Source organism: Mustela nivalis (genome assembly GCF_964662115.1).
Source record: "Mustela nivalis genome assembly, chromosome: 1".
NCBI classification, from domain to species: Eukaryota; Metazoa; Chordata; class Mammalia; order Carnivora; family Mustelidae; genus Mustela; species Mustela nivalis.
In genome coordinates this window covers 114,126,097-114,150,848 of record NC_139020.1, presented here as the reverse complement: position 1 = coordinate 114,150,848, position 24,752 = coordinate 114,126,097, and the positions used below count along the sequence as shown (strand labels likewise).

The window sequence follows — 24,752 nt, the reverse complement described above, 5'->3', positions numbered from 1 at the left end:
AATAGTAACTATGTAAAGGACGATGGTGACAAAAATGACCCTTGTCTTACCTTCATCAAGCAGCCAGCAAACACAAGGAAGCCTTTTGAATGCAGATGCTTGGCCAAGGAGAACCCAAATCCCGAGTCACAGCCTGTGACCAGGACGGCTTTGCTGCCAACCTATTTCAGAAGATCAGACCCCACATTAGGAACCCAGGATCCCAAAAGCATAGTGACCAAGCAAACCTCCTCTGGGCAGTGACAATTAGTGCTTCCTGAGTGGGCCAGTCCCAGCCCTGCCCACCTGCCCTTGGCTCTTAGAGAAGCACCATAATAGAGCAGAGAATGCTTGGCACTCCAAATCGGGAGACGAGGTTCTAACCCAAATTCTGCCACCAACTGACAACGCTACCTGGGGAAGTCATGGCCCCCTTCTGGACCTCAGTTTCCTCATCTACAACCCCCAGCATCACCACCCCCCATCACCACAGTATTTATAATTTCTTACTCTGTGCAAGGCACTCCGCACACATTTTTCTTATTTAAAACCCCACAGTAACTCTACACAGTAAGTAGCATTATTACACCAGGTTACAAATGAGGAGACATATTTTCTAAATGCCCAAAGTAGTCAGCCTGTGGTAAAGCTGGAAGAGAGAGAATCCCAAATCTGAACTCTTAACCCCTAACTTCACCTGTGGTGGGGGTGGGGCGGTTAAGAGAGTGAGAAAGTGGTTCCAAGCATCCCAGGGGCACTGAAGTCCCGCTCTGAGTGGCCCAGGGCTGGGGGCCCCTAGGGAAGGGTTGTGACCACCATAGTGGGGCTGCCACTCACCGGCTTCACCTCATCGGAATAAGCACGACGGCTGCTAGGGACCAGAGAGGCGGAGTAAAACAGCAGCGAGCGCCTGCGGGAGAAGAGGAGCCGTGAGCAAAGGCTGTGCTCCTACCTGCACCTCACTCCCAGGACAAACAACTCAGAGGACCCTCAGCCACCAGTGCGGCCCCCATGGCTCCCTACCCCAAGCCACTGAGGACAATCTGCTGGTACTACTGGGGAAGATGGTCCTAACTCTGTCTGCCAGGCTTGCTAGGCTGCAACAAAGTCAGCCAGCAGGTGCAGTGGCCATTTTTGCCACTGTGTAGCAATCACCCTCTGGCAATACAGCTTTGTTACCAGAGCCTTCTGCAAATTCAATGTCTTCACCTCGGTTTTATGCTGCTTCCCGATAGTTTTCTTTCCTTTTTTTTTTTTTTTTAAAGATTTTATTCATTGGAGAAAGACAGAGAGAAAACATGAGTGGGGGGAAGGGCAGAGGGAGGGGGAAAGCTGGTCCCCCACTGACCAGGGAGTCCAGTGCAGGGCTCGATCCCAGGACCCTGAGATCATGACCTTAGCCGAAGGCAGAGGCTTTAACACACTGAGCCACCCAGGCATCCCCTGTTAGTTTTTTTCAACTAAACTTTTGTTTTGAAATAATTATAGATTCAAATGCAGTTAAGAAATAACACAGAAAGACGCCAAGTAACTTATTACCCAATTTCCCCCAGTGGTAACATTTTGCAAACTTATAGCACCATATCACAATCAGGATATTGGAACAGATGCAGTGAAAATACAGCACATTTCTGTCACCACAAGGATCCCGTTACCCTTTTAGAGCCACACCCATTCCTGTCCACTCCACGTCCTCCTTAACCACTAATCTGCTGTCCATCTCTATCATTTTGTCCTTTCAACAATGTTATATAAATGGAGTCACACAGTATATAACCTTTTGGGATTGCCTTTTCACTCAATAATTTTCTGGAGATTCAACCAGATTGTTGCACGTATCAATAATTTGTCTTCTTATTGCTAAATTGTTTTCGATGGTATGGGTATACTACAGTTTTTTTAACTATCAATTATCTTTGTTGGCTCATTTTTGTTTTTAGGTAGGCTCCATGCCCAATGTGGGGCTCGTGCTCAACTCTGAGATTGAGTCGCAAACTCTACCAACTCAGGCACCCCTAACCATTCAACTATTCAAGGGCATCCATGCTGTTTCCGGTTTAGGGTTATTACAAATAGAGCAACTATGAACATTCCTGTGTAAGTTCTGGTACAAGTCTGCTCTCTTAAGTAAGTACCTAGGGGAACCATTGCTGGGTCATACAGCAAATGCGTAGTTAGATTTTAAGAAACTGTCAAACTGCTTTCCAGAGCAGCGAGCATTCTACATTCCCAGCCCCAAGGGATGAGTGATCTACTTTCTCTATATCTTCACCAGCATTTGGTGGTGTCACAATTTTTTTTATTTTAGTCATGTTGATTATGGTGGTTTCAATGTGCATTTCTCAGATGGCTAATGACATTGAACATCTTTTCTTTTTTTTTTTTTAAGATTTTATTTATTTATTTGACAGACAGAAATCACAAGTAAGCAGGGGGGTATGGGAGTGGGGAAGCAGGCTCTCCACTGAGCAGAGAGCCCAATGCAGAGTTCTATCCCAGGACCCTAAGATCATGACCTGAGCCGAAGGCGGAGGCTTAACTCACTGAGCCACCCAGGTGCCCCGACATTGAACATCTTTGCCTGTGCTTATTTGCCATCTGTGTATCCTCTTTAGTAAAATGTCTCTTCGTATCTTTTGTCCATATTCTTCTTTAAAAAAAGAAAGAAAAAAGAAGAAAATATTTTATCTTCAAATAATCTCCAGTGTGGGGCTTGATCTTAAAACCCTGAGATCAAGATATGGCTCTACTGTGTGAGCCAACCAGGTGCCCCTCTTTGGTCCATATTCTAATTGTATTGTATTGTTCTTTCACTACTGAGCTCTGAGAGTTCTTTACAGGTTTTAGAGGCTAGTCCTCTGTTACATATGCAGGATGCAAATATTTTCTCCTATTGGGCAAGCTGTCTTTTCTTCCTCTTCACAAGGTCTTTTGCAGAAGGAACGTGTTTCATTTGGATGAAGTCTGATATAGCAATGTTTCCTTGTACGGGTCACACTTTTGTTGTCAAGTTTTAGAATTCTTTGCTTATCCCAGAACCCAAGATTTTCTCTTGATTTCTTTTCTAAAAGTTTGATAGTTTTATGTTTGACATTTTAGGTCCATGATCCATTTTAAGTTTGTATACAATGTAAGACATGGGTCAAAGTTTATTTTTTTTGCTTATAAATGTCCAACTGCTCCAGAACGTTTTTGTTTTGTTTTGTTTTGGAAATGTACACTTTTCTGCCTTGAATTGCTTTTGTGCCTTTGTCAAACATCAGTTGGAGATATTTGTGCGGGTCTGTTTCTGGATTCTCTCTTAGATTTCATTGAGCTATCTGCTCCCATCTTATTTTTCTTTTTCAAAAGAAAAACAGTTTTTCAAAACTGTTTTTGCTATTTTATTTCCCTTGTTTAGTCCTATAAATTTTCAAACAATCTTGTCCTTATCCACAAAAATCTGACTGTAATTTTGATAGAGATTGTGCTAAACTCCTGTATCAATTTGGGTGAAACTGATATTTTTACTTTTTCAAGTTCTTCAATCCCTGAACTTAGTATGGGTCTCCATTTATTTAGACCATTGATTTCTTTCATCAGCATGGTACAGTTTTCTGCAATACCAATCCTGTGCATGCTTACTGTATTTATACCTCTGTATCTCATTTTTTTGAGCATTTTAAATGGTATTGTTTTAAATTTTGACATCCTCAAGTTCATTGCCAGGCTATAAAAATACATTGTTTTTGTGTGTTATTTCAATTCCTGGAACAAACCCATTTTTCACAGTTTCTATTTTTATGTAGTGCTGAATTCTATTTGCTAATATTTTAAGATTTTCGCATCTCTATTCATGAGGAATATTAGTGCACGGGTCTCTTTTTTTGTGCAGTCTTTGTCTGGCTAGGGAATCAGGGTAGAACTACTTTCATAAACTAAACTGGGAAGTGGTAGTGCTGGGTAGGGATGGAGTTCCCTACGAGGTCTCCACTCCTACTGCCTGGCTGGGAGGGGCTGGAGGGTCTCACTACTGCTCCCCACATGCATGGAGTGTGGGGTCTCATTACTGCTGGGAGACTGGTGAAGTCCTGACTCTCCCGGACTCCCACCCAAGCAGGCAGGGTGCCTGATTACCGCTGGGTAGGAACAAAAGGCCTGGCCCCTCCTTGGCGTTCTCGGATACTACCTCTACTGAAGGGACTGGGGTACCCCACTACAGCTGGGGTGAACTGGAAGTGGAAGCTCAGTACAGCTTTTGCAGGTGCAGGGAGGGGTGGAGCCACAGCACTTCCTGTGGTGTTTGGGGGGAGTAGAGCAATTACTGTCTCCAGTTTTCTGAGAGAGCAGGCTCCTACTGGGGCTTTTTGTCCTAAGCTGTCATTTCTGTGCTGCCAGCCACTTCAGCTCCAGGTGAAGGGCAAAGAAAACCTAAAGGGCTCATCACTGTGTTGTTTCTTGGGCCCCAAGGTCCCTAGCTGATCCATCTTCTTCTCCCCATCTTCTAGAGTCTTGTTATGCCTTTTTATATAAACTGGGGGCTTTAGTTGTATCCAATGGGAGGAACAGAGAAAAATATATCTACTCCATCTTTCCAGAAGGATAAGTACTGTTCGGTTTTTTTAAGCTATTTTTATAAATTTTATTTATTTATTTGAGAGGAGAGAGAGAGCAAGAGAGGGGGAAGGGGCAGAGAGAGAGGGAGAAACAGACACCCAGCTGAGCAGGAAGCCTGACATGGGGCTTAATCCCAGGACCTGAGATCATGACCTGAGCCCAAGGCAGATGCTTAACCAAGTGAGCCGCCCAGGTGCTCCAAAGTACAGTTAATTTTTAAATGAATACTAAACCAGAAACATTAAATGGAGGTGGCAGGGTCACCTGAGCAGCTGGTTAACAGGGGAGAGGAGGTAGGAGATAAATTTGCTTTTTACTATGTACTATTTTGTACTATGTGAATATATTACCTATTCAAAACAAAAAGCTTTTAAAATATTCATAAAAATGTATTATCCCGGGGTGTCTGGGTGGCTCAGTCAGTGAAGCAGCTGCCTTCAGCTCAGGTCTTGATTTCAGTGTCCTGAGATTGAGCCCCGTGTCAGGTTCCCTGCTCAGCAGGGGAGTCTGGTTCTCCCACTCTCTCTGCCCCTACAAAAATACTTTTTTTTAAATGTGTTATCCAACATTCTTAAGAACAATGGGTTCACTAGACAGAAACGAGGGTCCACTAGGAAAGTCAGCCAAAGTAAACTCCTGTCCTTTTGAATAGCCACAGCAGAGTCTCTTCGGATTTTAAGTCCTGGAGCATGGCCGTCTTAAGTGTGAGCAGAATGGTATGGTTAGTACACCCAAAGGTAGTTAAATGACTTTATTCAAAGAGAATCACTGTTTTCCCCAAGACCCCAGGGGTTAATCTGCAAAAAGAATGTGTCTCTCCTGGACCAGATTTTATGTGTTCTTTCCCTGCAAGTTCCCTTTGTGCTACTTGACACTATAAAAAGTAACAGAAAGGTCACAGCAAGAGAAAGTTTATTTCAAACTGACTTGCTGCCAGATTTTTTCTAATCTACCTGCCCATTCTCAAATATTTTTCGGGCCCAAACTTGACTCTCTTTGGGTGTCTTACAGTAAGCTCTACAGATCAAACCCAGCTGTCAGTGGAGATTTCCTCCTCTCCAAAGAGCACAACGCTCCACCCCTCCACACCTACCACTAAGAGGCAGAACCCTGACAAGGTGAGTGAAGGGAGCCAGTGTTAGCATGGGGAAGCTTCCACAACACCAGAGTATCCTGCTGGGGACAGCTTGGCCTCCCACCCTTTGCCCCATAGCCATTGCAGACGTGGCAGGATGCCCAGCTTGGGATTGCTTCTCAGTCTAGAGGGTCCCTGGACCTGGGAAGGCCTCGCTACCTCCATTCTCAAACTTCAGTTGACAGGCATCTGGGAACCATGTTAAAATGCACACTCCCAGGTCCCTCCCATTAACACTCTGATTCAGCAGGAAGAGGTGGCAGCAAGCTGCAGGTCAACCCACCCCTTACTCCAGCCGCCATGCTCATCTTGCAGGTGTGTACAAGTTCAGCTCAGGACAGTTTTCTGCGGGGTAGAACCCCAAAGAGGCAGCAGCCACATTCAGAGAAGACCTCGCTGACTGCTGTCCTAACCTACAAGTGCAATCAGATGGGGCAGAGGAGGTACAACCCAGCACTTCCCCCAAGGGTCTGTGGAAGAACCTCCTGGTCCCCAGAGCATCCAGGAACTTGCCGGGCCATCTAAAACACCACCCCATGCTGGCCAGGGCATCAATTCTGGCTTCTTCTCCATCTTACCAATCTGTGTCTCTTCCATCATGAATCAGCCACAATAACCCAGCTTTCTGTAGCAAGGAGTCATGATTAAGTAATTGGACAGGCTGACGATACCAAGATGATGGGGTCTAGGAGGGACAAATGTCAGTGATAGAGTGCAGCCTGGGAGAAATATGGCCTCACGCGGCAGCATATGCAAAAACAATACAGTCCAGTCAACCACGAATCAGAAGGGATATGGCGGCTAAGGGAATCTACAGGAGCCAAGGCTGGAAGGGATAAAGGCACCCTTCTCCATTCTGCCCAGATCAGGCTCTCCTGAAGTATTGCATGTCAGGCCCAAGCAGGCGGAGCTGAGCACTGGCCCAGCTGGTTTGTGTAACCAGGATCCCGGAGGTGGGAAATGATCAGTAATTCACCTCTCCGGGGCCAGCACCAGAGCCTTCTACCGAAGCCAGAAACTCAAAATCCGAGGGCTGTGCAGAGCCAGTAAGTAGGGCAGGCTGTCAGGTCAGAGTCCTTCAAGAGAGCTGGGCTCCATTCCCCCTTCCAGGGGATGCGGACCTTGTGGGAAAGGCCATTTCATTCTCCTCTTCTATGATGTCCTCTGCTAGTTGAAGCCTGTTTCCAACCAAGCCTCTGCAGCCCATGGAAATGCTATTAAGCAAATGGTCCTAAAAGCCTAAATGCATGTTCTTCCAGACAGACTTATTTATTGGCAGAGAAAATATCCATTGATTTTCTAGCTGCTGAGACTTTACATTTCACCTGACCCTTAATTTCACTCCTCTCAAATATAAACGAATAGAAAGCATATTGTTTTTTCCTTGCTCTGGCTGCAAAAGAAGAAAATGGGGTAATAGAGCACTCTGAATCCCCTTGGAAAAGGCAATTCCAGAAGTTCTCAAAGAAGAGCTACTTATTTAATTTGTACTTAATGCTTTCTCTAAATCACTCAAACCATTCTGGGAAACCTTGGGACATTTTAATTAACTGGTTTCATGTGTAAGATTTAAATACAGCAATTATCCAAGTGATCAAAGGATTGAAACACATCAACATTCTATGCCTTCTGGGGCACCTGGGTGGCTCAGTCAGTTAAGCATCCGCTTTTGTCTCAGGTCATGATCCTGGGATCAAGTCCTGCATCAGGCTCCTTGTTCATCGGGGAGTCTGCTTCTCCCTCTCCCTCTGCCTGCCACTCCCGTTGCGTGTACTCTCTCTCTCTCTGTCAAATAAATAAAATCTTAAAAAAAAACTCTATGCCTCCTGATGCAATGTTCCAAGTGGGGCATCACCTCACTTAAGGGGGATCCTTCCAAACACACACACGTGAATGTACATACAAAGAAACACCACACAAACCCTAACTAACATTCTTCCAAAGTGGCAAGGTCATGAACAACCAAGACTAAAGAATCATCCCCAGTAGGAAGAGTTTGAGGACCCATGACTACTAAAGGTACTGTGGGAGCCTGGTTTATACCCGGGACCAGTAAAGGTCCATTAGTAGGCCACTTGGTGAAATCTGCATCAGCAGATTAGTTCACCGGTATTACTGCAGCGGTCACTTCCTGGTTTATATGGTTGCGCTACGGTTTGCGAGAGGTCAACATACAGGGAAGTGAGGTGAAGGAGATACAGGAACTCTCTGTACTCCTTCTGCAGCTTTCACATAACGGCAATTATTTCAAAAGAAAAAGCTGAAAAACACAAAGCAGGGATGAAAGCTCTTCTGTGCCCTGTGAAGGTCTTTGTCTTCTGAGGACACCTTTGTTTCCTCTGCTGGTGACAGCAGGAACTGACAGACATCTTTTGAGAGTCAGGCCTTCTTGCCTCCTGCAGATCCATGTGTGACAAACTCTGTGTTGCTCACAAACTGTGACCCTCAAGGGCACCTCCAGCCTTTCGCTTCTTACCTTGTTCCATTTTCTCTGTCATAGCAACTCGGGGTTCTCCCCGGCAGCTGTGACAGGGGTCTGAAGAGGCGGGTGGACAGCATGGTGGCCATGAGAGGTAGAATGGTGGATCTCCTTCTGGTCGGTTCTGAAACACAAAATGCACACTCAGCATTGTCTTGTCTCCATGGGCGTACCCTTCAGGGCTGAGGCAGGGTCCTCCTGCACATCCCTCACAAAGCTGCTACTTCCTGTGATGGAAAGAGTCAGGAAATGCGTTCTAGTTCTGGCTGTGCCACCACCTCCTTGGGCAACCGTGGGCGGGCTGTCACCTACCTATAAGGTGAGAAGGTGGGACAGGACTGTTGATCTGACAACCAAGTGAAGTAGTAACCACAGGGGACACTTGAGGACCCACTCCATGGGTCATGGAGCCTCACGGAGCCCTATTCTCATCTGTGTTCCCCATAATCAGCAGATCATCAGTCTGTGGTGACCCCGGACATCAGCCTGCATGCTGTTTGGCCACGGGCCTCCAAGTGCAGCTCTTCCAGCCCCGCACAAATCACTGGGCTCCACCCAGCCCCTTTCTCCCCCAGCCCACCACACACAGGGTCTGGCTCTGACGCTCAACTCAGCAGTAGCTCTGGAGCCTGGAGCCTGGAGCTAGATGGTGAGACACACTTCCATCAACCTTAATTAAAACACACACACACTGAGTCTCACACCCCTCCACCACCCTCTTCTAAAGTCACATCAACTGAATTGCAACAAGGCCATGTACCACAGGGTGTCACCTTAAGTTACCTTAAGGCTACTCAGCACCAGGACTAGCTGTGCACAATTAACTGTTGACTGCTGTGTGCCTTAGTGGCCCTCCTGGCTGGAGGGCGGGGGTAAAGGGGTAGGAGTGAAGGGGTGAAGGGGGTGGGGAGTGGAAGCCAGGAGGAAGCTGAGCAAGGCAACCACAGCCAGAGGAGCTGCTGGTCTTTTCCTGGTGGACCATCCTAGCCTCTCGTTTGCACATCTGCCTGTGGTTTATTCCACCATTGTTATTGGGAACGGGGCTGTGCCTGGGAGGCAGCTCCTCCGGGCCCTCGTGCTGCCACCTGAACCCAACTGATGACCAGCAAACAGGGCCACTTGGTAGAGAAGCAATTTGTTATCTATCTAGCCAGCCACCGCACAGTTCACTGTGGGCGGCAGGTGGAGTTGTCTGATCTGTTCAATCCTTAAGAAAGGGAAACAAATAGGGATCACTTGGCCTGTGTGATCCTTCCTGCATTACGCGGCACTCCTTCCACTCCTGTCCCTCCTCACCACGGTATTCTCAGCACTGTACTCAGAAAGATCTTTATAGATCCATCAAGTGGGGGCCTGGGTGGCTTGGTCGGTTAAACTTCGGCTCAGGTCATGATCCCAGGGTCCTCAGATTGAGCCTCCCAACAGGATCCCTGCTCCACGGGGAGTCTGCATCTCCCTTCCCCTACTCATGCTCTCTGCCTCTCTCTCAGGTAAATAAAGTCTTAAATATAAATATAAATGTATTTATAATATCATATCATATGTTTATATGTATGTGTGTGTGTGCGTGTGTGTATAATCAGTCAACTTATGTGACTTCTTTGCCTAAAAGCCTCTTCTCCATGCCTGCTGGGCACAGGCCTCTGCCTCCCTTCCCAACCTCCTCGGGTACCACACTACCCTGGGCCACACTGACCTTCTGAAAGCTTCTGGTATGTGTGCCAAGCTCTCTCCTGACTCAGGGCCCCAGGCTTTGCTCCTTCCTCACTCTAGGTAGCCGAGTCCTTCTGACTCTTCGGACTTCAGAGGGGCTGTCCCAGATCCCCCAGGCAGCACACACAGCCTGCTCTCTGTAAGATCATTCTTCAATCCCAAACCACCATGTTTCTTTACTTTATCCTCCCCTTCTGGATCGTAAGCTCGGAGGGGACAGGAGTCTTGTCCACATCCCTCATGCCCAGAAGAAGCCTAACACAAAGGAGGCGTTCAGTGAGAGTGGGGATGAGCAGTGTGTAGAAAGGTGGCCTACAGCCAAAACTGGAGTTACCACAGCCAGCACTCGGCAGGCAATAACAACACAGAGCCCAAACCGGCCCTTCAGAGAAGGCACAAGGCCATGGGGCACAGAGGCTCCGCGGTGTGCCCCTCCTCCGGCCCTGCGGCTGAGCGGGCCTAGCTCAGGCACCTCAGCCTCTCCCCTCAGGACTGGAGTCTGAGCCCACTGCCACTGGGACGCTCCAAATCCAGCGGTCTATAATTAAAGCCCTTCATCCCTTCTGCTCAGTGCCTGTGGCAGAGACGACTTCGGTATTATCTCCACACAGAGGGCTGCTTTCAATTTTATTTTCCCTCAAGTCAGCACTATGGGAAAGTGCTCAAGTAAAAATAGCTTATAATACAAGAAAACTCGGCCCTTTGAATAATGCACTTTTTTTTTTTTAAGATTTTATTTATTTATTTGACAGACAGAGATCACAAGTAGGCAGAGAGGCAGGCAGAGAGAGAGAAAGAGAGAGGGAAGCAGGCTTCCTGCGGAGCAGAGCCCGATGCGGGGCTCGATCCCAGGACCCTGAGATCATGACCCGAGCCGAAGGCAGCAGCCCAAACCACTGAGCCACCCAGGCGCACCGAATAATGCATTCTTGGTGACATTGTCTCTGACACACAGAATGGTAGGATTTTAGATCTCTTCTTCCTTTTTAAATTTCTAAAACATGTTGCTTTCCCCATGGCAAACACAGTGCTACAGGCCGTGGGATTCCCATGTGGGCTTCGGGGATGTTTGCCATCTTAATGCCTGGTGCTGGGCTTTCTTCTCTGTAAATATGAAATTCTCAAACTTGAAAAGCCCTCACTTGCCTTTTGGTTTGGAAACAGGTGGCTGGAAGAGGTGCGTGTGGCAAGAAGGCAGAGCACCTTTGGGGGAGGTGCGACGGGGACAGTCTCCTGGGCCTTGAACCCAGTCAGCTGCCCCAGGGGAACTTGGCACAGAGGACTTGACTGCCAGGGACCAAACTTATAAGATACTGTCATGAAATCAAGATGCTTACATGCCAATCTGGAATCTGGGAGGAAGTGTTCTTTTCCTCTCTTTTCTTTTCTTTTTAAAGATTTTATTTTTTTATTTGAGAGAGAGAGAGAGAGGTGCTGCACAAGCAGAGGGAAGGGCAGAGGGAGAAGGAGAAGCAGACTCTCCACTTAACTTGCTGAATGACCATGCATCCCAAGGGAAAAACTTTTCTAATACTAAGAGCACCTGGGTCTACTCTCCAGGGCACCCTCTTTCCATTTTCAATGTGGCACCCACACATAACCTGTGGAAGTACCTTCTCTCCAAAAAAATAGTGTGTGTATCCTCGCCCCAGTGCTGGGCTCCCCAGGACTAACTCTCGGAGAACGAAGCTGGTTGCATTCCTGTGGATTAGGATCAAGGTCTCTCTTGCAAGGGACAGATATTCCCCATCCTGAAATCCTTGGAAAAAGTGGTCATCAGCAGGCAACAGGAACACAGGAGGCAGGCCTTAGGCAGGAAAGAGAATGTATGTGTCTTTAGACATGAAGTCTGGATGGGTCTTGGCACTACCACGTGGGAAAAGTAACCCCTATCCTACTGAGGAGGGCAGGATGGGTTTAGGCAAGAAATGTTCCTATGTAGGAACCCCACACTAAGGAGATTAAGACCAGTGAGCTTCTGAGTGAAATTCGAAGGTCTGACAACCAGCAGCCTGCCTCCAATGTGCTCTACCTGGCTGTTTCTGTTTGGCCAGCCTAGTATTTTAAAAGGTAATGTAACTATGCAGCTAAGTTATGCTTTAACACAACACAAAGTTTACACCTACTATCTGTCTTAAACCTCCCCACAATCACCTTTGTTAACTTCCTGGATTCTATGGGCATTTGAGTTTGAAATCCCTACTGAGAGAGAGATATATTTTCCTTTGGCCATTTATTTCCCTTCTTGTTACTTAGCACAGGCTTGCCTGAAAGTTCCAGGCCAGCTCAGCTACACATGCTAACTGCATAGTTAACAGGGCTTCCGTAAGGCCATGCAAAAGGGGAAACCTACCAAGGCTTAAAGCCCTAATTCAAAAAAGATGACCATTATTCCTTAGAGAGAGGACTATTCTGGACCCAAAGTCTAAAAGCATTATAGAGGAACATTAAATGATAAAGCCGACAATGGTCTCACTACCATTTTATCACAGATGCAGAGGTGACTCATACAGCTGTCTGTGACAGAGACCTTTAGTAAAAGCCAAGGATTTACCTATACAGCCCAGTTCAGTGAAGACAAACCTAACGCAGGCACTTCCGTTAGTCTGAGAGACAGTCCAGTCACCTGATTAAAGTCAGATGATGTCAGCTCTCCTCAGATAACACAGCACCAACACTCTCTGAAGTGGTGATCTTTCGGGTGTCTGTCCTGCTCACCCGATCCCTGCCCTCTCAGACCTGTCTCTCGCCCATAGGATTTGGCCTCCGCAGCTACAGTTGGCCAGTGAGACCTCCCTTCTGGTCACTGAGGACTGGGTCAGGGAGAGAACCCATCCCTCTGACCCCTGTGGCTGTGAAAGAATGCAAATCATCCTGGGGGTGGGGAGCAGGGGCAAGTGATCAGCAGGTAGGGGTGGGGGAGACAGCTGTGCTACACTGCCCCTGAAGCCAGAGAGGATGGAGAAACCCAACCTCCAGAGAGAAGAGTCAGGCACACATGCAGCAAGGAGGAGAGATGGACAGGGAGAAACAAGAGAAACAGAACAGCAGAGCCTCCTCCTGAAAGAGCTGCACCTGAGACTCTATAAAGACCTCAAGTGCTCTATAAGGCACTTGAAATAAACTTAAAGTCTCTGTTCCTTGTGGCCAAAACAATACCAGTGAAAATGCACAGAAGCAGAGAGAACATTATTACTAATTCTTAAGCTTGCCCCATTTTGAGAATGCCAATAGATCTTGGCAGTGATAACAGGAAACCGTGTCTCCCCCTCTCCACTTCTCATCTGTCCTGCCCCAAGAGAAAGTATTAGAGCTGTCAAAATGGCCATAAGTGCCAGCTTAAGCAGGCATTCCATCCGTAGGATAATAGGGGTCGCCTATCAAATTCAAGTCAGACCCCTAAACGATGGGACTCTCAGGGCTCCACTGGTGGACTCTTCCCACACCCATCATGAGTGCTCAGAGCTTGAAATAGGATTTATATGTTACCAACTCCTACATGTTTCCCTCCAACCAGCCTTCTCCTCCAAACTCCAGACTCACATAGCCACCTGCCCATGCAACAACTCCACTGGAATGTTTAATAGGTTATCTATTATAACTTATAATAACCCATCCAGGGGCGCCTGGTGGTGGGTTAAAGCCTCTGCCTTCGGCCCAGGTCATGAACTCAGGGTCCTGGGATTGAGCTCCACATCGGGCTCTCTGCTCAGCGGGGAGCCTGCTTCCGCCTCTCTCTCTGCCTGCCTCTCTGCCTACATGTGATCTCTGTCAAATAAATAAATTAAAAATCTTAAAAAAAAAAAAAACTGTCCAAAATCAAGCTTGTGCTATGGCACTGAGTACCTGTTTCTCTATGTCTTCTTCATTTTTTTTTTTAAGATTTATTTATTTGACAGAGAGAAATCACAAGTAGATGGAGAGGCAGGCAGAGAGAGAGAGAGGGAAGCAGGCTCCCTGCTGAGCGGAGAGCCCAATGCGGGACTCAATCCCAGGACCCTAAGACCAGGGCCCGAGCCGAAGGCAGTGGCTTAACCCACTGAGCCACCCAGGCGCCCCTGTCTTCTTCATTCTTAATCCTTCTTTATTTTGCACTCTGCAGCCAAGCTGTCAGCAAATCCTGACTCCACCTTCACAATGTATCTAGAGCCCTCTGCTATCATCCTTGTCTAAGCCGTCTTCACTTCTTGCCCGGATTATTGCAGTCACCACCCAACTTTGGCTCCCTGTTTCTACCCTTGTCCCCTTTCAGACACTGCTCGACACGGGCCTGCAGGATTCTGTGAAATGTAACTCAGATCGTGTCATTCAGGCACCAAACTCTTGCTGGCAGTAAAAGCCAAAAAAATCACTGTAGATTGTCCCCAAGACCCTCCACAATCTGGGTTTTCATCCCCGCCCCCACCATTCTGCACCTTGGTTACAACGGCCTTCCTGCTATACTTAGAACATGACAAGTAAGCTCCTGCTTCGGAAACTTTGCCCTTACTTTTCCCTCTACTTGGAACATTCTTCCCCCTCATTATCCACAGGGCTCCTTCCCACACTTTAATCTTTTACTCAAATGTTTCCCCAGTAAGACATTCTCTGGCTACCCCATGTATCACCCCCACCATGGTATTTTCTATTCCTCTTCCCCTGCTTCTATCCCCCCACCCCCGACTTACTACACTTTAACATTATACACACTGTACTTATTTATCTTATTTGTTATCTTTCAGTCCCATTAGAACATAAACTCTGAGAGCAGGGGATTTTGTCTGCTTTGGTCACTGTTATACCCCCAACACCTAACACTGCCCTCTACACAGTAGGCACATAATATGTGAATTACTTAAGGGGCTTTTAGGCAGAGGTATACTATGATCAGACTTACTTTTTAATACAATAAGCCTCACTGGGTTAAGAATAAACTGAGTATGAACAAAGGCAAAAGCAGGGAGACCATTTACATGCTGAGGCAGTAATCCAGAGCCAGTTTATAGCCATAAAGGTTGTGCACTGCACAAGTCCAGTGAAATGTGCAAAGGTACTCTCTGGAGATATACAGAAGGGTTGCGGGCCCTGGTGGAAACCATGAAGGTAACTAGAAGTAGTCAGAGTCTGGCTACCTATTGAAGGTAGAGCCCCATATAATTTAACGGACAAATTTAAAGGAGAATGTGCAAGAACAAAAAATCAAAGGTATTTCCAAGATTTTTGGTGCAGATGTCAAATAATAATAATAACTATTATTATTATTATTATTATTATAACAGAACACCTGACAAATTAAAGAGCCATTCTATTCATAAGTTCTTACCACATTTCAAATCAGGGTATACAAGCCGGACCTCACCTGGGCCTCCAAATCACTATAATTTTCTCATCTACTCATTACCATTTGCTATACCATCTCTCAAGAAGCCCTGTACTCTCCAGTTTCCATGTTTTGCTCATTCCATACCACATATGACTTGTTCCTAAGACCAAGTCCTGATTCAAAGAATACTCCTCCAAGATGCCTTTCCTGATGCCCTGACTTTAAAAAATCAATCTCTTGCCTACAGTTCCATTCCATCCTTTCCTTCTGTGCCTCTGTAATAGCACGTAGAACAGCACTTACCTAAGCAAAAAGTATTAGATGTATTTCTGCTTATAAGCACTCATAGCCCCTATCCACCAACTCCCACCTGGACTGTGCGCTCCCCACAGATAGGGTCCACGTGTTATAGCACGGACTTTCGCCTTCCCCAAAATACCTACTCTGGTGTCTGACAGGAAACAGACTCTATGCATATGTGTATGGAGAGAGCATGAAATCTGCAGCAATTCCAAAGGTCAGCTTCCACGCTCGCCAGCGGTGTATTTAAACCCATGCAAAGCCGGGCTCCAAGGCTCAGGTAGGAAGTAGGACATATGCTGCGTCCTGAAGGATCCCGGCTGCAGGAGGCCTGCGAGCAGCCGTCAGTAATGAAAGATTTGCTTCGACTACACCCCCAACCCGCGCTAGCCCGTGACTGCATCAGCTGACTCGAGGCCGATTTTGGCCGACGGTCTGGAAAAAAACGCGCAGGGCTCAACGACGCGAACAGAGCCAAACCCGCCCCGAAGCGGCTGCGGACCGACAGCCAGGACACCTTCTCTCGCACGCTCGTGGACTCAAGCAGAAGCCGGGCCGCCCGCGAGCGCGCGCGCCACCCAGCCCCACTCCGCGCGGAGGGATGCGCAACCAATCGCAGGGCCGCAGTTCCTTCCCGCCGGCCGGAGGCGGGAGCCCAGGGGCTCGGCTCGAGCCGCGCTCCCATTGGCTGAGAAGGGACCGCCCAGACAAAGCCCGGCGGTCGGCGCCCGCGACTGGGCGTGCCCCAGCCTACCACCACCTAGGCATCCCATCCCCAGGCTGCCCCCGCGGCGCCTCCACCATGCTCCCCACCCCCACTCCCCGTCCCCGTCCGGCTGCCTATTCGATCCTCCAGCAGCCGGAGGCTCAGCTCGTGCTCAAGGCGGTTGGACCGGCAGCCTAACCGCTCTCTACCGTCCTTCCCCGGCCGCGGCGGTGGGGGGAAAAGGGGAGGCAGCACTCCCCAAGTCCTGAGGACAGGGCTTGGCGGAGGACGCAACGTGGGGCAGGAGGAGGGAGGCGCGGTGAAGAAGGGGGCGGTCCCAGCCTGGGACTGGAACTACTAGCTTCGGTACCCGCTCGGCTTCCGACTACGAGATGACCTTGGGCCACTTCCTTCCGTACTGGGGAGCTGGGGTGGTCTTCTGTAAAATGCGGAGGCGGGGAAGGATGAGGCCGGGGGTTTCCCCTGGGCTCCTCGGGGCTGCGCGTTCAACCTGGGACTCCTCCCGCCGAGCACATTTTGCCTAATAATAAAAGCCAGGCGAGGACTGAAGGCCCCGGAAGGCGGTGGGTGAGGGCCGCCTGGGACTGAGACGGATCTGGGCAGGATCCGTCCATCTTCCCACCCTTACCCTGGCCGCAGCTGCAGGGCCAGACCTACAGGAATCCGTGCCACATCCCCACCCGTATCCTGGCGACTCAGCCAAGGGGCCGCGCGAGGCCAAACCAAACTGAGCAGGGGGCGTCGGCGCATGCCGCCGTAGCTGCAGAGATGCGGACCCCTCCTCTTACCCCAGACCAGATGGGGCTCCGGCTGCGGAGGGCCCAGCCAGTGCGTTCCCCTGAGCCCAACGCTTCGCGGGTACCCGCGCTCCTGGCTTGGACGGCCCGGTGGGGGCGCTGCCGCCGTTGCCTTCTCCAAGTCCTACACGCTCCCGCTACTGCGGCTTTCTACTTCGGATCCGGTAGGCGGCCGAGCCTAGACACAGTGGGTGCACGCTGTCTGGCAGCGCGGGGCGGGGCGGGCCGCGGGCGTCGCCGGGGCGGGGAGCGCTCCTGCGCGCTCTCCTTCCTCCTCGGGCGTCCCGCCCAGCCCGCCCCCCGCAGAGGGTACCCCCAATCTGGCTCTCGGCCCAAGATAAGCCCCTTCCCAGGCGCTGAACTCCACCGCCAGCCGCGTTCTGGAGAGTCTGGGGCTCTCAAGCTGGGAGGAGCCGGTGCCGCACCAGGAAATGAAGGAACCTGGTGAGGAGTGAGGCTTCTTCCAGCTTCTGTGCGTGTTTGCTGACTTTCGAACTCATCGGAGTTCATTGGGTGGTTTTTATATTTGTCTTTTGATCGGATGGAATGCATTTAAAGAATTGCTCCTATGAATCTTTAAAGGTAATTTAAGCACAGGTCCCAGAGTTTAAACAATAAACGTCAGGGGAACTGGCCACAGAGCCGGATGACCGCGCCAAGTTTTTAGGATGAAAAGCCGCCTGAGGAGAGAAGGAGACTATCGACAAATTAGCGACAGGGGCTATGTTAACGTCAAATCACAGAAGCGCTGATTGGAAAGGGACCAGGCAGATGAAAAAGGGACGGAAGTGCTGGCCTGGTGGGAATTTAGAAGAAACTTGTCAGCTCCGTTCCACGGGCTTCTTGAGAGTTTCTGTTTCTACTTTATCCCCGGCTCCTAACACAACAGTGTCTTGAAGAATGGGAGGATCACAAAGGCAGAATTCACTTGATTCTCTATACCCATTTTACAGACAAACTGAAGCCAGCGTATTTTTCTTCAGTATTGTTTCAGAATACTGGCTCTCTCCACGCCACCGCCATAACATAAATCGTTACAATGGGTTGCTGGTTACACTTTGAAAGTTATGCATGGCTAGAAAAGCATTTAATGAAAGGAAGAATTACCGTTTCCACCTAGAAAAATCAGAGGTCCTGACTTTGGACTGAGAATTGAACGGAAATGTAGTTCAACTAATAGAAAACAGGGAGAAAGGACATTGGACCTGAAGTTATATCAGACAGCACCTGTGGCTGACCTCACAGCTTCCCAGCCTATCTTTCTATTCCAGCTTTGCTATGGCAAATGACTGAATTCAGGTGGTACTTGAGGGCACCTTGCCTCAGCTGCACCTCCCCTGGTCTGCACATTCGCAGCTCTGGTCTTCGCTGTCAAAGCAGCCAAGGACCCCTGTGGGAAAGCCCTGCCCACTCTGACGCATGTGCATAACTGCAAATGCAAAAGCACGAGCACTGTTAGAGACATGCTTTAAGGCAGAAGGAACCTGTGGAGAAATATTCCCCTCTAACATTCTTCCGGTGGGCAGTTTTGAGGTGCATTCTGTGTAGCTCCTAAGAGGACAGAGAGCCCCGGTTGCCCACCGTGGTGCCCAACTTTATCAGTTCAGTACTGCACACTTGGATTGCTTTTTTCTGTTCTTCCTTGCTTGCATGATCTTCCTACCCTTCCACTCCTGTTCCTTGGGATTTGTTCCCAAAATAAACTAACTTTATGGAAATGCTTGCTCAGTGTTTTTCTGGGGAACCCGACTAAGCCAGTCATTAATCCAAAAGAGGCTTCTTGCTCAGAGTGTTTTTTCTGGGGAACCCGACTAAGCCAGTCATTAACCCAAAAGAGGCATCTCTGCCCACCTTTCAGGGTCATTCTCAGCAGACCTTTCCCATGTCTGCTAAGGAGGAATTTTTCAGCCTGAGCTTTTGCTCATTTTCTCTCCCAGTTGCCCTGCCCTTTAGGGAATCCCCAATAAACTCTCAGAGAAAGGCAGGACTATTGGTGACTCCCAAGGGATGGGACCAGCTGAAGGCCTGGGTCAAAATGAGAGTCTGACAAAGTCATTCTCAGCACTCCTTAAATCTCTCCCCTGTTTCCAAGATTCTGACTGCTGACTTTGAAAAACTCTCAGCTCTGCGGTTGAACATGGAGGCAGAGACAATGTGAGACCCAGTTCACTCCCAGTGCAGCATGTGCCAAGATTCTGTCTCCTTTCTGCCCTCCTCTTCCTCTCACCCCCTTGTGAAAGCAGTTCCTCTACCCAGATACGAAGTCTCAGGCCAGGGTTTGTGGCACCTAGCATGTTTCATTTCAACACCAGTGGTGCTGTTGCAAATTATGCAACTAGTCTGGAAGGGAAGCCGCCCTTCCCTTCTGCCTTCAAGGAAGGAGATGAGACATGTACATAAGTTAATGAATCATTAGAAGTCTTGTAAGTCTTCTAAAAGAGGGACATGTAAGTGTAGTGTAGTGGGACTTCCAGTAGGGCTTTAGGACGGACTAAGGTAGCATCCTTAAAGACCCAGTTGGAACGAAGCCCCCTGAAGAAATCCCACTGCCCAGAGGGCCGCAGGGTTGGCTCCCATCCATAACCGTTCTTAATTGCCTCCTCACTCACAGACTTCCTGAATCCCTGTCAAGCTAACCATTCCCTCATCTTCCGAGGCCCCAGCCCTCCTCTTCCAGACCTAGCCCTGCCCCATCTCTAAATGCCCTTGGTCTTCTCTGTCCTCAGTGTTAAGTGTTGAATGTCAAATGGTACAGGTTAAATCCCGCCCTTGGCCAGCCACCTTGAAGCACTCCAGGAGCCCACCTGTGCAACCCTCAGCACTGAGCCTTGCTGGGGAAGAGAGAAGAATAACACCACTTACTAATCCAAACCCTACAGGGCTACTCTTTGTTTTGATACAATTTGAATTTTCTTTTAAAGGGAGGGTGGCTCAGTGGGTTAAAGCCTCTGCCTTCGGCTCAGGTCATGATCCCAGGGTCCTGGGATCGAGCCCCGAATTGGGCTCTCTGCTCTGCGGGGAGCCTGCTTCCTCCACACTCTCTCTCTGCCTGCCTCTCTGCCTACTTGTGGTCTCTGTCTGTCAAATGAATAAATAAAATATTTTAAAAAGGGGTAGGGAGACTAGATATCATGTCATTAATTCTGCAGAATTTTAGAAGTATCAAGTAGCTTTTTTTTTTTTTTCTATAATTGACAGTGAAATGAAGAAAAAGCTCAGTGGATTTTTCTAAAATTGGTGGTGCTCAGAATTTAATGCGCTGAAAAGAGCCCTAGATCCCGACGTGACCATAATACTGAATTCTGCTCATGAATGAGAACTGGAGGCCCAGTCTTTTCCCTGTAGTGAGTGAGCAAGTAAAACAAGAGCTTGGACCTTTCTGGAGAAAGAGGGGCCGTGTCAGGCACCCGCATCCTTACCCCCTTTCTGTCTTTTGACTCCAATATATTTAACTAAAATTTGTTTTTGTTTTTGTTTACCTTTTAACCACAGTTTGGCATGAGGAATTTTTTTGGTTTTGTTTGTTTTGTTTGTTTGTTTTTCCTTTTTAAGTGGGCTCTGTTACCCAACATGGGGCTTGAACTCAGAACCCTGAGATCAAAAGTCACATGCTCTACCAAGTGAGCCAGCCAGGTGCCCCAGTAGTTTGGAAATGTAAGCAAAGTATCATTGCAGTAATTGGGATCTTTGAAGAGGGAAAGTATGAGAATAAGGCGGATAGAGACTCCCTGCTCCAGCCCCTTTCCATTCCTGGCTCCTCTTTGCTCCAGCTAAAGCCAAGAAAAGACCAAAACGCCATCCGGTTTGACTAAGATAAGATAACAAGTCATTGTTCCTGCTGAGACAGAAGAAAAAGACCTGACGCCCGGTCCTGTTTGAATAAGAAAAGAAAAAGAAACAGTCCCCAGGGTGATTCAGCACTCTCCTGAGACACCTCCACATGGATTATACTTCCAGGTGAAAGTGCCATTTGGCCTTGAGAGACTGGGAAAGCTTTCAGGTTTTGAGAGACCTCGAAAACACCCCGTTAACATCCCCCATTGCCTGTAACCATAAAAACTCACTCCTAACTCTGTCAGGTGCTCAGTCTTTGGGAAGGAATCCGGCTAAGCCCGCTGGCGTTAATAAAGCTAAGCTTTCCCTGCTCTCCCGTGTGGTATTTGAGTTTCCTCGGTCACCTCAGATTTTCCGCAACAAGAAGGTAAAAAACAGGGGCGCCTGGGTGGCTCAGTGGGTTAAGGCCTCTGCTTTTGGCTCAAGTCATGATCCCAGGGTCCTGGGATCGAGGCCTGCATTGGGCTCTCGGCCCAACAGGGAGCCTGCTTCCTCCTCTCTCTGCCTGCCTCTCTGCCTACTTGTGATCTCTGTCTGTCAAATAAAGTCTTTTAAAAAAATTTAAAAATTTTTAAAAAGAAGGTAAAAAACAGTGTCCTTACCTCTGACCATTCACCCCAAGCTAGAGCAACCCATGAATCTCCTTCCTTCCTTCTATCAGTTTACACCTGAGCCTTATCATATCATGTATCACAGGCATTGTGCTTTGTTCTCAGAATGCAGTGATAACCAAATGTTGGGTCCCTGTTTTCAACAACACCACTTAGCAGTTAATTGCTATGTTCCAGACACATGTCAAGAGTTTTGTCTGCATTATTTCATTTAATCTCTAACGATTTTAAAAGTGACCTAAGATTATCCCCATTTTGCACCGAAGGAAGTTGAAGCAACACAACTATCAAGTGACAGAGACAGATGCCACATAAGTCCATCATATTCCAAATACTCTTTCTTTTTTTAGAGAGAGAAAATGTCCAAAAGCTGGGGGCAGGGAAGCAGGATAGAGAGAAAGAGAGAATCTCAAGCAGGCTCCATGCTTTGCTTGGAGACTGATGTGGGGCTCAATCTCACGACCCTGAGATCATGACCTGAACTGAAATCAAGTTGAATGCTCAACAGACTGAGCCACCCAGGGGCCCTTCAGAGACTTTCTTTAAGCCTACCACCAACTGTCCTAAGGATCTTGCTTTAAAAAAGGCTGAAAATTCCAGTTTACAAGGGCCTTTGGAATAGAGAATTTTTTATAACCTGTTGGGTATTCTTTCTGTGAATGATCTAACAGAAGCTCAAATGCCTTATTACATGGAAATTTCTTTCAATAAATACAATACAGATGCCAACATCTCATGCCCTCAGCTAGGAAAAGTAATTATAGGTTCTATTTGACCATATATACTTTGAAAGAGAAAAATATGGGACAAGATTCTCAAACCTTAAATCTGATTTAATTTTCTTTTTTTTTTTTTAAGATTTTATTTATTTATTTGACAGAGAGAAATCACAAGTAGGTAGAGAGGCAGGCAGAGAGAGAGAGAGGAGGAAGCAGGCTCCCTGCCGAGCAGAAAGCCCGATGCGGGACTCGATCCCAGGACCCTGAGATCATGACCTGAGCCGAAGGCAGCGGCTTAACCACTGAGCCACCCAGGCGCCCCTGATTTAATTTTCTGACCTTCAAATTCAGGTTTTTCAAAAAATATTTGTTACAATAAACTCTTGAAAATCGGGATAATAAAACACACGCTTATTTTGATTCATATCTTCATAATTTTTTTCAAACGAATATGTACTTTTTAAATCATTTACTGCTTCTTGCACCAAGGACAGAGCCTACTAATTCAGAAGGGAAATCAAATTGCCAGGCTGCTGCCTCTCCATTTTGGGTTGCCAGAACTTCTTTCCCAAGGCATATCTGCTCCTCCCCAACTCCCTCCCCTCAACCAGGCTCTTCCCAAGATTTGAAGCTTTTCCTTCTGCTGATATTTCTCGCATTCAGTGTTCACTCACCTTAGCTGGTGGTGGGGTAACAACGTCCCTCAGCACTATCAGCTCGCGGGGTGCTCTCCAGGTAAGTTACAAGGCAGATAGATACACCTGGAATCCTCTTAATGCTCAGTTAATAAGGTATAATACACACCCCTGGAAATCACTTCCAAAATGTATGTGTATTATTTCAATGCTAGTCTTTAGCAGGGTAGGGAAATTCTCACACTCATTTGAAATAAAATGAACTAATGATAAATACAATATTTAGAGTTCTGGATGTTTGTGTGTTTGTCATTAAATAGGCAAAGTTCAGCCTTGTAAATGTTTGTTTTAAGCTTAAAATGTCTGTGAGTTTGGCCCTCTGACAAGCAGAGAGTCAAGAGTAAATGTCACTGATTAGGAACAAATTAAGAAAAAATGATGCCAAAGGGCAGCTCCAGCAGACTTCACCTTAAGCTCCCCCTGCCAGAAATATCCGGAGAAAGCCCTGAGCATGACCCAGAATCAGGACCTGAGAAGATTTCAAGATGGCCAAACAAATTTAAACAGAGTTAGTTGTCAGAAGATGGGACCAAAACATAATCCTTGAACATCATCAATGGAGGTAAGGAAGAATATAGACATACAGACATATGTAGACATATAGAGTATAGACATATGTATAGAGTATAGATCCCTTAAGGGATCTCTTAGTATTCCCATACCCTGTCATTAAAGTCAGTGGAAAATTACAACAATCAAATTCAGGCAGGACTACTAATGACCTTGATCCTCTGTGAATGAAGGTTCGGGGCCTTCTACCAAGTAAAGAAGCACAACCAGACAAGGACAAAGGGAATATGGAATGGGCAGGAGGAAAAGGTAGTTATAAATATCAGCTTCAACCACATGACCAGTTACAGAAAACAAGGACTGTAATTGTCATGAAGATTTCTTCCTTACTTTGTGGTGTGTGTCTGCGTATAATGTCTTTGTTTTCTTTTCTCTATTATTCCTTTATGTAACAGAAGATGTTTTGACTTTATATCATAGTATTGTTAACTTTACAACATAGTATTTCAGTTAGGGGATTTGAAGGAGAGGAGTAAACATCACCCAAGGACTTTGCATCCTCCTCTAGGGAAGAGGTTAGTACATTTTCGATTATATACAGGATAATCATGTCAAATTAGGTGGATTTGTTGCCTTGTTAATTGTCTTCATTTGGATAGTAAGTATGGTTTAAGGAGCTATGCATGGGGGCCAAGTTGACACAGAGTAGCTATTGATGTTTAATTTTAATGTCAACTTGGCTAGTCACAAATGCCCACATATTTGGTCAAACATTATTCTGAATCTTTTTGTGAAGATGTTTTTAAACAAAATTAATATTTAAATCAGTGGGCTTTGAGTAAAACAGATTACCCTTCATAACTTGGATGGCCTCAGCCAACCAAATAGAAAGATTGAGTGACTTGTCTCCAAAGGAAGTCTGACTCCCTCAGGAGAGGGAATTCTGCCAAGAGACCACCTTTGGAATCTTCTCTAGAGTTCTTCCCCGGGTCTCTCCGCTACTGGCCTATGCTGATGATTTTGAACTTGCCAAGCCTCTACAATTCCTTAAAATCCTTCTCTCTTTCCCTCTCTCTCCCGCCCAAACCCTTGCTCTTCCCACCCCTCTCTTCATCCATACACATTCTGTTGGTTCTGTTCCTCAGGGCACAGCAAGTCATTCTTGGAGGTGTCTCCTCAAATGGCTGCTCATTTTCTTGCATGACGTGAGGATGCGGCAGCCACAAGAGTGAAGGATGAGAGCCGTGCTTGCAGGGAGAGTGTTCTAATAAGTAGAAGCCGGTTCAGAGCATGGGTCCTACACACACAATAGTAATAGAGCTTCACCTGTGGTTGAAGGACTTGCAGCAGGAAGG

At 47.4% G+C, this 24,752-nt stretch overlaps 1 protein-coding gene across 9 annotated transcripts in view; it reads right to left on the bottom strand.

Moving 5' to 3' along the window:
• BDH1 (3-hydroxybutyrate dehydrogenase 1) overlaps positions 1–23,085 on the bottom strand; it is a 47,694-nt gene extending 24,609 nt beyond the window's left edge. Inside the window, exons 1-5 of one of the 9 annotated variants that reach the window (XM_082700322.1) lie at positions 17,020–17,403; positions 16,581–16,751; positions 8,187–8,313; positions 817–889; positions 51–161 (exon numbers count right to left, since the gene is read on the bottom strand). In XM_082700322.1, coding sequence (XP_082556448.1) covers positions 51–161; positions 817–889; positions 8,187–8,278 — 276 coding nt within the window. In that variant the 5' untranslated portion in view covers positions 8,279–8,313; positions 16,581–16,751; positions 17,020–17,403. Of the gene's footprint in view, positions 1–50; positions 162–816; positions 890–8,186; positions 8,314–8,972; positions 9,042–11,515; positions 11,710–14,854; positions 14,967–15,647; positions 16,539–16,580; positions 16,801–17,019; positions 17,404–22,866 lie in introns of those variants that run through there. The other 8 variants (XM_082700323.1, XM_082700321.1, XM_082700324.1 and 5 more) reach the window with 8 other exon arrangements.
• Between the last annotated feature and the right edge of the window lie 1,667 nt (positions 23,086–24,752).